The 12,865-nt window shown below is 34.1% G+C and overlaps 1 protein-coding gene across 1 annotated transcript in view; it reads left to right on the top strand.

Annotated features, from left to right (window-relative positions):
• Positions 1-12,865, top strand: part of LOC149802047 (alpha-1-inhibitor 3-like) — a 216,046-nt gene that overhangs the window by 83,349 nt on the left and 119,832 nt on the right. Inside the window, exons 17-19 of the mRNA XM_089956451.1 lie at positions 3,188-3,337; positions 6,962-7,055; positions 8,301-8,380. Of these exons, the coding sequence (XP_089812577.1) occupies positions 3,188-3,337; positions 6,962-7,055; positions 8,301-8,380 (324 nt within the window). The remainder of the gene's footprint in view (positions 1-3,187; positions 3,338-6,961; positions 7,056-8,300; positions 8,381-12,865) is intronic.

Here is a 12,865-nt window from a genome sequence, read left to right as displayed (position 1 = left end):
AGCTGTTTGAGTGCTCTGATTCAACGTTGCCTTCACTGCCCATTGTTACCAATACTTCTCTCTCATCTGGGGAATCCTGCCTTTTTTCTAAACTGTCATTATTTAGCCTATGTTGAAGAAACTGTCACTTCACCATAACGATTGAAAGAACTGTCGCCCTGTTTCTAACCTATTCATGTAAAAAAAAATCCTTCAGGAAAGGTGTTCTGTCCCATCTTGCATCTCATCTGAATTAAAATGGTCTTTTTTAGCAATGAACACACTGCATATTGCCCTCACCTGCATCATAGTACTGAAACTGACCTTCTGAGAGTAGTTAAGGACCTTCTTTCTGCTTAGGATAGTGGAAAGATTACAGTCCTCACCCTCCTTGACTTGTCTGCAGCATTTGATACAGCCTTACTATGGTTCAAGTCCTATTTAGTCAACACGACACAAATTGTGTCCATAAATGGAAACTTTCCTACCCAGTTTATCTATGTTTTGGTTATTCCACAAAGCTCTGTTCTCTGCCCAATTCTATTCATTCTGTACACTCAGCTGCTCTCAAGTGTCATAGATCAACATCTACTGTCTCACCAACTGTACCCTGATGACTTTCAAATTGACAAATCTAGCTGCCACCTGAAGTTGAGGCTACACCATCTAATAAGGCATAGACAGATGGATTTCTGATGTGAAGATATGAATGACATGTAACAAGCTGCAGATGATAAAACTGAAGCCATCCTGATCTTCTTGCAAAGACTTTATCATTCACATCCTTTACCTCAAACAATAAGTATCAGCAATACCAACATTAAGTTCAAATAGTCAGTACAAAACATAGGTGTCACTCTTGACAGTACTTTACACCAATATGTTATGAATATTTGCAAAGCAGATCTGGAACTGATATGCCTCTACTCCATTTGCAATTTTTTTTTTTGGTTTTTGCCATAAAACACTTATGTGTTCCTTAGAACTTTCCAGACTTGACTATTGTAATTCACTTCTATGAGGTTCAATTGAAAAAGTGCAAAACACAGATGCTCAGATCATCCTTAGATAATGAAGAACTGAGCTTTCCTTCCCCTGATCAATAACCTTCACTAGTTATCCAGAATCAAACACAAAATCTGTTCACTGTGCTACATTTTACTGACTAGATCCAGTCCAATACACCTAACTGACCTCACCCATGTGTATACCCCAACTAAAAACTTAGTCCTCCTCTGTCACTCATATTTGCATTGTTCTCAGATTGTTAAAATAAAGCCATAAAGACAACGTTCTTTAGTAAATTGGGACCCATCTAATTGGAATTAATTGCCCATTAATCTTAGGCACAAGAATAATGTGATCTCATTCAATACCGTGATCTCATTCAATACTTTGATCTCATTCAACACTATGATCTCATTCAAGAGTGCTCTTAATACTCACCCTTTTCGACTACAAGAAAAGACTTAATAATGTTTACTTCCTTAATTATTATCAGCATATTTTTGTTTGTAATTTCATTGTGTTTGTTAGTACTTTTGTTATTTTGTATGTTTTTATGTGTTATCTAATATTATAAGGCATTTAGAGCATCTAAAGATTAGGCACTGTAATAAGTCCACATTCTTATTATTATTATTATTATGTATTTGGACCATATATCTGAAACTTTGAGGAAGTCGAAATACAAATAAAAGATTCAGAAATCAGATAACTTTCTTGGTCTTTTATAGGACAAATGAGGAATAAATGTGAAATTAACAAGGTAGTTATTTACTGAAATTGAGCTCATGAAAATTGCCTCTGATTAACATTTAAGTGGTGGTATCAAAATGTTTTCCATGAATTTGTGTTTCTTGTTCTTGTTATGGTATATTAAATGAATATTATATAAGAAATATGCATCTATCCATTGCAGTCATTACATTTTAGCATCAATATATTGTCAGTGAATATTATGTAAGAAATGTGCATCTATCCATTGCAGTTATTACATTTTAGTACCAATATATTGTCAATGAATATTATGTAAGAAATATGCATCTATCCATTGCAGTCATTACATTTTAGTACCAATATATTGTCAATGAATATTATATAAGAAATATGCATCTATCCATTGCAGTCATTACATTTTAGTACCAATATATTGTCAATGAATATTATGTAAGAAATATGCATCTATCCATTGCAGTCATTACATTTTAGCATCAATATATTGTCAATGAATATTATGTAAGAAATCTGCATCTATCCATTGCAGTCATTACATTTTAGTACCAATATATTGTCAATGAATATTATGTAAGAAATGTGCATCTATCCATTGCAGTCATTACATTTTAGTACCAATATATTGTCAATGAATATTATCTAAGAAATATGCATCTATCCATTGCAGTCATTACATTTTAGCATCAATATATTGTCAATGAATATTATGTAAGAAATATGCATCTATCCATTGCAGTCATTACATTTTAGTACCAATATATTGTCAATGAATATTATGTAAGAAATCTGCATCTATCCATTGCAGTCATTACATTTTAGTACCAATATATTGTCAATGAATATTATGTAAGAAATCTGCATCTATCCATTGCAGTCATTACATTTTAGTACCAATATATTGTCAATGAATATTATATAAGAAATATGCATCTATCCATTGCAGTCATTACATTTTAGTACCAATATATTGTCAGTGAATATTATGTAAGAAATCTGCATCTATCCATTGCAGTCATTACATTTTGCATCAATATATTGTCAATGAATATTATGTAAGAAATATGCATCTATCCATTGCAGTCATTACATTTTAGTACCAATATATTGTCAATGAATATTATGTAAGAAATGTGCATCTATCCATTGCAGTCATTACATTTTAGTATCAATATATTGTCATTGAATATTATGTAAGAAATGTGCATCTATCCATTGTAGTCATTACGTTTTAGTATCAATATATTGTCAATGAATTTATTATGTTTGTCATATTATACATTTTAAGTCAAATTTTCATGATCAGTGGTGTGCATATTATACCAGTGCCAGACTTAAACATACACTACAATACAAAATAATTAGTTTCCCCATTGAAATTACACAAATATTATGTTGATTAAAATTCTGTGATTTACAGGATCATTTTATTTCCTTATTTATATATTATGGCATTACTCTTTGCTTCTTTCAGGTGAAGATGGAGTTTGTGTCTGCTAAAGTGAGACCAGGAGAAAGGACCCTATTCAATCTGCATGCCTCACCCAACTCTCTCTGCTCTGTTGGAATGGTAGACAAAAGTGTCAATTTGATGGGAGGGGAGCATCAGCTAACCCCTAAAAAGGTAGGTGTTTCATATGAACTTGTACGTGTTTGTTTGTAAACCTCATTATTTTCCTTATAGTAAGTTATTGTAACTGTTATAGAGGATTGAAAGTCTTTCTGACTCTTATAGAGTTAGATCTTATCGCACTAGTTTTCATAGTGTTTACCAGCTAAGTATTGATTTCTCTTTTAACTGGACATCATCTCATTGTAGGTCAGCCCCCAACTGATATTTGTAACTATTTAGAGCCAGACTAACTGGTGAGACTAAAAATCTTGGCTAAAGTTTTACTCAATAATCCATTGTGCCTCCCACCTGGATTGCCATTGATCAACATATCTTGGATACGCCAATTACAGGGCTGGAATCTCTTTACCCAGATTTTAGGATTGTGTGTATAAGCAGCTTACTTCCAATAGTCTTTTTCACAATACGCAACATCTGATATGAATTGATGATACTCATTTAATGCTATTCAAGCATGTATCCCATAAATTGTTATTGGTTTTGTTTGTTTAAGCCCTATTCCACTGAAACATTACACTTACTAAGGATATGGGAACACACTAGCTGCACCACTAGTTGTGCAGACAGATGTGAAATATGACTTGGTCACATAGCTCTTCATAGTTCATTTTCTTTACTGCTTCTATTGTATAATTAATGGATTGATTTTATAAAAGCAGTTTTGTTGGTTTATTTATATTTCTTTAACAGTTTTTGATAAGTCAAAATTTTGTTGGAATTTTTAAATAGCTTATTGAACTGGTACAGACAAGATTGATTGTTGGTTATATTTTCAGAGTATTATAGGGGTCTAAATTGCTTTATCGGTATACCAGTCCAGTCCAGTAAGATACTAATAACATTGTTTATGTGTAACTTGAGGTTAATTCATGGCACATCACATGTTATTTGGCATTTGCATCATAAGTTTGCATAAGAGTGCTAGGGCTGTTTTGTAAACCATGGAGATCTCAGATTTAATGAAAAGAAAAGGCATTTTTATGTTTGAATGAATTTATTACAAAAACAAGACACACAGTTTGATATGATTTTATTGGTCATATGGCATTGCTGCTGGGGGTTTTCCTCACTGATGAAGTCTTGTCGATTCATGACACCCTCTATGTTTCAGACTCTTTCACTTACTCTTGGTATATAGATGGATCTTGGTAAGAGTAACTCAGCCAACATTAGGACACTGTGACTTAATTTGTATAATACCTGTTTGTTACATACTCAAAATCATGGACCCTTCATGCCTACACTGGGTCAATATGACCCAATTTTCATGCCTGATTGACTTTTTCAGACAACATTTGTTACACCCTCATTATATTGGACCCCATTTCACCAAAACTCATTAAAATCAGTATTGGGATACAGCTCACACCAAGGCAAAATCATTTTCCAGGAATTTCAGTGGGTCATAGAGTTCTTTAGTCAAGATATTTTTAAAACTTTCTCTTAGTTAAATGGATATATCCATACTAAATCTTCCTTCATCAATACGATTACGATTATGGATTATTTAATTTTGTTTCAGCTACTGATAAATAAAAAAAATATATTCGTTCACTTTCCTGAATTATATATCTGTGAAGAATAGACTACATAGTGAGAATGATCGATCAGAATTGGGAACTCTAAAGATTTAATGATAGTAATTTTGCCTGTATATGAAAGATGGCACAGAGACTTGTTAGTTGTAAGTTTTTTTTGTGCTATTAATTTTCATTTAAAATTTGAATATAGTTTTATCCATTGGACTCTGATCAAAGAAACTTTCAAGGAACTTGAATTTATCTTTATGATTCTAGCACAGATTGTTTCTGATAGCAATTCTCTATAACATTCATACTGACTTCCAAACCAGACTGCTTGTGTTTTATCAAAATTACTTTTAAGCCAAAAGAGTCTCAAAATTTATAAAGGAGATGAAGAGAATTTTCTAGTGAAATGGGATCATCATGTAAAAAGAATGATGCATTTTACATGAAGCAGGGTCATCATGTAATAAAAGGGACTCTTTTTCCAGTGAAGTAGGGTCTTAATGTAATAAAAGGGATGCTTTTTCCAGTGAAGTGGGGTCTTAATGTAATAAAAGGGATTCTTTTCCAGTGAAGTGGGGTCATCATGCAATAAAAGGGATGCTTTTTCTATTGAAGTCAGGTCTTCATATAATAAATGGGATGCTTTCTCCAATGAAATGGGGTCTTCATGTAATGAAAGAGATGTGTCATAAGCATTTTATAGAGAAGAATGCTGATCCTTATGAGCATAACTTTGACAATTTCTCAAAATAGCTAATATTGTTAATTTGACAAACAACCTTCAGCCATATTTATTGTATAAACTGTATCATTGATTAAACCAAGAATTTTACTGGAATGGAAATGCACTTGTTTTAGATCTGTCCAAATATGTTTAAATGTCTTACACTCTGAACCTTGTTGCGCTGCTCATGTCAGTGTGAACAAAGAATATGAAAGATTAAAAGCAACAGATTTACTTGATTAATTAAATAAAGACTAGTCTTTAAGACCTCTAATTAAAAGAGATAAGTGATTTATCAGCTCAGAGGATAATTTGTTTTATTGCTTGTGTAAGATTCTTTTTAATTATAAGACTGACTGATGAAATTGATAACTATGTTTATACACAGTGAACCTAGTTGGAGAATGTTCTTACACAATCTTCTGTTGATTTCATCCATATATAAATGTGGTTTATTATTGATGCTTTTTGACTGCTCCTGTGGTCTAAGTGGTTAGAGTCTCTGCCTCAGATGCAGGTCATGGGTTCAAACCCTGGTGAGTCATACCAAAGACTTATAAAAATTGTACTATTAGCTGCCACACTTGGCGCTCAGCATTAAGAGGTTAGGACTGGTCGGCCTTGTATCAGAATATTGTCAGTCAGAATTATTTAGAAGAAAGAAAACATTAGAAAAATAATAAGGCATAGCTATATTTAATTTGATACAGCCATTGAGGAGAAATTGCTGAAGATCATTTGAATTTGTTATAGCAAAAAATTTAATTCAAAACCGTGCAACATTTTTTTCCAGACAGTTTTAAGACTGGTGATTACTGTTTGTAACTGAATGTAACTTATTCACTGTATGACACATCATACACTGAATGTAACTTATTCACTGTATGACACATCAAAAGTGTAGACCTCCAAACTCAATCCAACTAGATACAAAGCAACAGAGAAACGTCGTATAAAAGTAACTATTAAATGATCATTTAAAGTACTTAAATCATACATGTGGAACAGGTTTGGAATGCCTCCTTTATATTGATATGTTACCAGTGACTGAATGTGCTGATGGATAAAAACAAATTAGCATGGAATCAACAAGCGTTAGATGTCATACTGCGTCAGTTATTTGCCATGTGTTAATTTGTAGAATGCGAGTGGGTATTGTCAATAGTTTTTCTTGTTCATTGAAAATCCTTCTGAAAATGACAAGACCTTGAAGTTATCACATGTATTTATCCTGTATCATAATGTAGCTTCTGTATTGCAATAGATGTTGATATGTGGCATATGTGTATCATTTCACCCCTGATATTTAGTCTGGAGTTTTAAGAAGCCATCTTACTAACCACATTTTTTCACTCCCATCAGGTGCTTGATGAAGTAAGAAAAGTGCAGAGTGATGATCGTTACTATCGTTACAGTCATGATGATAATGAATATTGTAAGAAAAAGAATAGGAAAGGTAAGTTGGACTTGTATGTAAAGCAAGAAGATTAGTGCTCCCTTCATGATCATTAGTAATTTCCCATGCTCAGAGTTTAAATATCTTAAGAGTTTGAACTTTTCGGCAATATCATACAGCCTTAAGATAGTTTTGTTCTGAGCATGGAAAATTCCTGGTGATCTACAATTATCCAGTGCAAGGAATGATCCTTTTCACTTTCAGTGCTCCCTTGTTATAAGGTATTTCATGGTGGTGATAAAACAAGGCCACCTTATACTGAGGTATTTATAAGCAAGATTGTGTTATAATGGGGTATACTGGACATGATTGTGTGATAATGGGTATACTGAACATGATTGTGTTATAATGGGGGATACTAAACAAGAATGAGGTATTGTAATGATCACTGAACATGATTATGTTATAATCAAGTATACTGAACATGATTGTGGTATAATGGGTATAATGAACAAGAGGTATTATAATGGTCACTAAACCAGATTGTGGTATAATGGATATAATGAACATCATTGAGTTTCTGTAATGGGTTATATCAAAAACAATTATGCTGCAAAGGGCTATACTGAACATGATTGTGTTATAATGCGGTATACTGAACAATATTATCTTATAGTCTGCTTCACTGACCAGTATTATGTTATAACGGGGTGTACTGAACAAGACTGTTGTTATGGGGTATGCTGAACAAGATTGTATTATAATGGAATATATTCATTTTCTGGCGAGTGGATAAAAATATCAACTTACAAAATCCTGTTTCTACAGGCATTTTTTATTTCAGTGGTCACTGTTATTACCTGCATTGCAGTTCAGGGGGTCCAGGAATGGGAACGAATTACCATACTTTTGTATTAGGTGTGGTTGTAATTTTATTCTTGAATCATAATGTTTTTAAAAAATCTACATTTACAGCCTAATTGCTTTTCACATTTATATTGTATTCTGGTAAATTCACATGTCCTGGTTTATTTTATGGACCAAGAAAGATAATGAACAATCAAACCCACCACGATTGAACAAAATATGTTAGGGACAACTGTTTCATTTTTAGAGGATAGTCGGGATAATATTAGACATAAACATCTGTGACAAGCCATCCTGTAAAAAATACTAGCAGTCTAGCATGTCATCAGAGGAAACATAGTAACAGATTTTGCTCAGTAGAGAATATATTGGAGAAATATTTATGTGGTTGTGTATGAAATACAGTAGAGTTATGTTATGTCTTTTATCTGCTTTCAGCTGCAGAGTCAATGCCAAAAGATCATTTTGGCTTTTCATATGGAATTCCAGAGACAAAGGATTCTATCGAGGCCTTCAGGGTGAGGCATAGACCCACCTAGTGACCTTACAATTACTATCATTATTACTATTATTATTATTATTAACATTACTATATCCTCACCTGTATAAACATTGTGAGACAAAATGTATTAATTTTGTGGTGGAAATAGCAGTGTCAAGTTTAAACTGTTAAAGTTCATACAGAATTAGAAACAGTTGGGGTGTTGGGGGAGATATACACCAGCAGACAGATGCAGGTAAGTACTTTGCTGCACATTTGTTGTTGATAAGTAGGCATTATATAGAATTTTGTTTTTCCATCCCTCCATTTGCAACCATATATTTTGTGCATATGTCTGTCTATCCTGTTTGTCTTGACTACAAGTCTTATTTTGATGTGCTCTTAAAAACAAGTTGACAATGTGTGTGCATCTTGGGTCAAATGAAAGTCACACACACCAAAACTGGGTCAGACTCTACTTTTGGGGGGTTAATTCAACATTAGTTAAATATTCTGACTCTTGAAATCGGTTTACCATATATCATAATAGATTTTTATGCCATTTAAGTCATATTTTTAATATATCCACCATAAAGCAAAACAGTATATTTTGACCTTGTCAGCTTTGGTAACTCAGAAAACAACAATAGGGTAGGATATGCATGAAGTTAATTAATTTGTTGCATGTGGTTGGGCATGTGATCCCTTACAGGTTCATAAAATCCCAATCATATTGCAGCTTTGTTTAATTGTGAAATTGTATTTCTCCTGTAAGTGCCTTGGGATTCCATGAGATTTCAGAGTATATGCATCCAAGCACAACACAGAACAAAAAGTAAACTAAATGTGTACAGTGTGACCCCGCTATAACATGGTAGTTGTGAGCCATAGAACCCCACCGTGTTATAGACCAAACCGTGTTATAAGCAACCAGGTCAGTTAGCTGAAGAAAATGTACCCACAAAAATTGGAATGGGTAGGTAATAAATGGGGGTGGTAAAATATGTGCTTCATCGTCACATTTACCATCTTAAATTGGTGCATATTAAATGAGAAATACACCTGTTGTGAAAATAGAGAAGACATATAATAGTTTACTTTATTTAGAGAACCATGAATTGGTACATACATGTGAATCCTGTTTATATATAAATGTCTAATATATAGCATGAATAGAGTGTCAACACCGTGTACTCACCTGCAAACCTCATCATATATATTGAATCCAAAATACAAGTGATTCCATCAAAAATATGCACACACACAGCTTTTATTATATTCAGTAATTTTGTAACGGGTCATATTGGTCTGAATTCAGTGGAAAAACAGCACAATCATGTAACGAATGTCAAAGCACATTTGCTTTTCAGTACGTTCCAAGTCAGTAAAAGTTAGTTTGCATTTAAATTTAAGCCGCCATTAGTAGCGTTTGTATTATAAACTTTATCCCTTCAAAAAGAAAACTTTCACAACACAGTTAACGTGTTCCAGCCACATTGGAAAATGCAAAAATTCATCAGATTCCATCATTTTAATTAAGTTTAGTACTGACTTCCTTTGAAGAAAACTTCTTTGTTGTTATTGAAAGATTGTAGTTGGCTCTCTTAGATGAAGGGTACATGCGCTAATGAAGTCACCGTTAATAGACAGTTTTGGAGAACCAAACAAATGCCCATTTCTTATTGTGGTGGCAACATCAAATAATTGTATTGCATGATTGAGGCTGGTATTTTTTCCATTTGCTGAGTACATGTTTATAACACTCGTTGCTTCAAAGGTAACCTGTTTCCTTTGAAATTCAACAAACTATTGTCTCTGTGTACATTTTTAAAAAGGAATTGGCCATTGTTTGGACTATTCCAGTTACTGTCCCTCCATGCCTATTGAAGAAACCAATAAGTAAGTTTTTTTTTTTTTACATTTGTGGTAGCAGCATGATGCTTCATTCCATATACGCATCTGAAAATTAACAAAGGGTCAATGGATGATAGAGACGCAGGTGTTCTGATGACATTTATTATTACAGAAAATGTGTGTTCTGAAGGATTTAATTCTGAGTGAAAAGAAGAGGAATTTTACTTACCATCCACATACGAATGTCAGTCTTTGTAAATATATTTATTACTAGTGAGCGGCCGAAAATTCGATGAAAGATAGATTATGAGACAATGCCTTGTCCGGTTGATCTCCGTTACCAAAAATGTCAACAACAAAAAAGCGGATATTTCACAACATACAGAACTAATGTTAGATGTTAAGATAAGCAGATTATGATATAACACTGCACTGTTTAGACGGTTTGTCAATATGGACAAATAATTTGTTTATGTAACAGAAGACAAATTTCAGTGCATTTTATATCCAGTTTGCGGTTTCCTTTCATGGGGCTTTGAATTTTTGCACTCCAAACCAATGGTTGTATATAAAAGTTTAAACAGTCACCAATGTCGCCAATAAAAAATATTCACCACATGGTATATTTTGCAGCCAGTAAGGAAAAACAAAGTTTGCAACATTCACGAAGACCTACGCAAGAAAAATACATATAAAAGTTCCAGAGCCAAGCCACAATCGTCTTGTATTATTCATACTCGATCTCTTCCCCAAAATGATAAACTTTTTACGTTTTTTCATCATACTTTTTTAGAAAGATTTTTTGTGCACAAAAAAATACATGTATATGAAATTTCGTGAGCCACACCATGACCGTGTTATATACAAATTTGTGTTATAACAGAGCGCGCTATAGCAGGGTCACACTGTATTTGGAGTTCCACATGAAACTATGAAGAACATTAAAAAGCATCTGAAATATAATCTGAATTTTTCATAACTGGGACTTCTCAAACACAGCACCTTTGCAATCTAAGCCATCTGATACAGGTTTAAGACTGAACGTGTGGAATATTGACTAACTTGATAAAAAAGAATTGGGTCCTGCTTGAGCACCTTTATAATTTGAGTTCCTTCTGGTATTAGATGCCAGCAACTTTTCAGATGATTTTTGCCCATCTGCTGAACATCTGCAGTATTCTTGACTTTTGTGGACAGGTCATCTCTGAATAGGTCAGTTACCTTATTTTGGGGTGCACATAAAGATTGGTGGCTGTAATGAAGATCAGGCTTGATCATTTCTTTCCTTTTCTGATACTTGTCACAAAATCCAGCGGAAAGCATCTACCACACATCATCAGCCTCTGCAAGCAGTTTATTTACATTTGTAGGTGTACCATTAAACTCATTGTGCAGTTATTCATCCATGAGCCTGAGAAGGGGAACACAAGCCTTAACAACAGTTCATTAAACGTTTGGAGCATAGGATTCATTTTTTTGGGGGTAGGTTTGCTCATTTTTGCCCAGATCTCATGATTTACTTTAGGCACACCTAAAGTTTATCAGTTTTGTGGCCTTAAATGTTTTTCACTCAAATCTTGAGATATTTGGGCCCTGAAGCCTGTATTCACAACTTTGACCAAGCTCTTCTTCATGGGCTGCCCACATCAATCACTTACTTTATTAAACTCAGACAGCTCTGTGAGGATGTAATTTCCTTCAGTTTTGAAAGGTAACTTTGGTGGTAATGTTACCAACTCTTGAAGGCCACGCTCGAAATCATCAGCATCTGTCTCACTGTCCTTACCGGTGGAACAAAGATCACTCTCCATTTGAAGCTGAACCATTTCCATCTGTGCACATTTCCATGCCAGCTCATTGAATCCTGGCATATTAGCCATGAGGGGCCCCGAGTGGCCGGGGTATCTAAAAGCACTCTCCATTACGGATCACTGCCATCTGTCTGCGTGGGTTCGAGTCTCGGATTCGGTCAATGTGGGTATGTGAGAAAGCTTGCCAGTAGTGTCTCGTGGGTTGGTGGTTCTTTCCGGGGATTTCCCAGGTTCTTCCTCCACCATTAATACTGGCTGCCATGTATAGCCTATCGTGTGCTGAAAAATGGCGTTAAACCCCACAACAACAACAACAACAACAACAGCCATGATCTTTTCGTGCCTTTAGAGTTTTTACCTTAGGTGACAAATTTGTCAGTATTTCAAGCTGACAGTCCCACATCACTTGATTTTTGGCCAGTCGTTCAATTAGATTTTCATCTGTGCACAGCAGACCCTTGCAAGAATTCATAGTAACGTGACCAACTCATTATAGGTAATGGCACAGTCCCTTATCTGTAGTCATGTTTTCATTTTAGACCAATAAGAAACCCATTAATCAAACTATAACATAATAAATAAAAACCAATCAGGGTTCAATGAAAACCATTCCTATGAGATAGCCTTGGTTTCCATGATAGATTACTGCTTTAGATCAAGGAAAATTAGTCAGGCATTGCATCTGTGTGAGCACTACATCTTCTTATCAAAAGTAGGTCATTTTTATCTATATTTCACATTTCATTTACATTGGTTAAATTTTGTGTTTTAACTGTTTATTCTAGAATAATTAAATTGGATAATTGCCTACATCTCTGTTAGTATGACACCCATGCAAAAAAGATCACAATCACATA

The sequence above is a fragment of the Sinohyriopsis cumingii genome, chromosome 4, assembly GCF_028554795.1.
Source record: "Sinohyriopsis cumingii isolate HCF-2022 chromosome 4, ASM2855479v2, whole genome shotgun sequence".
NCBI lineage: Eukaryota > Metazoa > Mollusca > Bivalvia > Unionida > Unionidae > Sinohyriopsis > Sinohyriopsis cumingii.
This window is presented reverse-complemented; position numbering and strand designations above follow the sequence as displayed.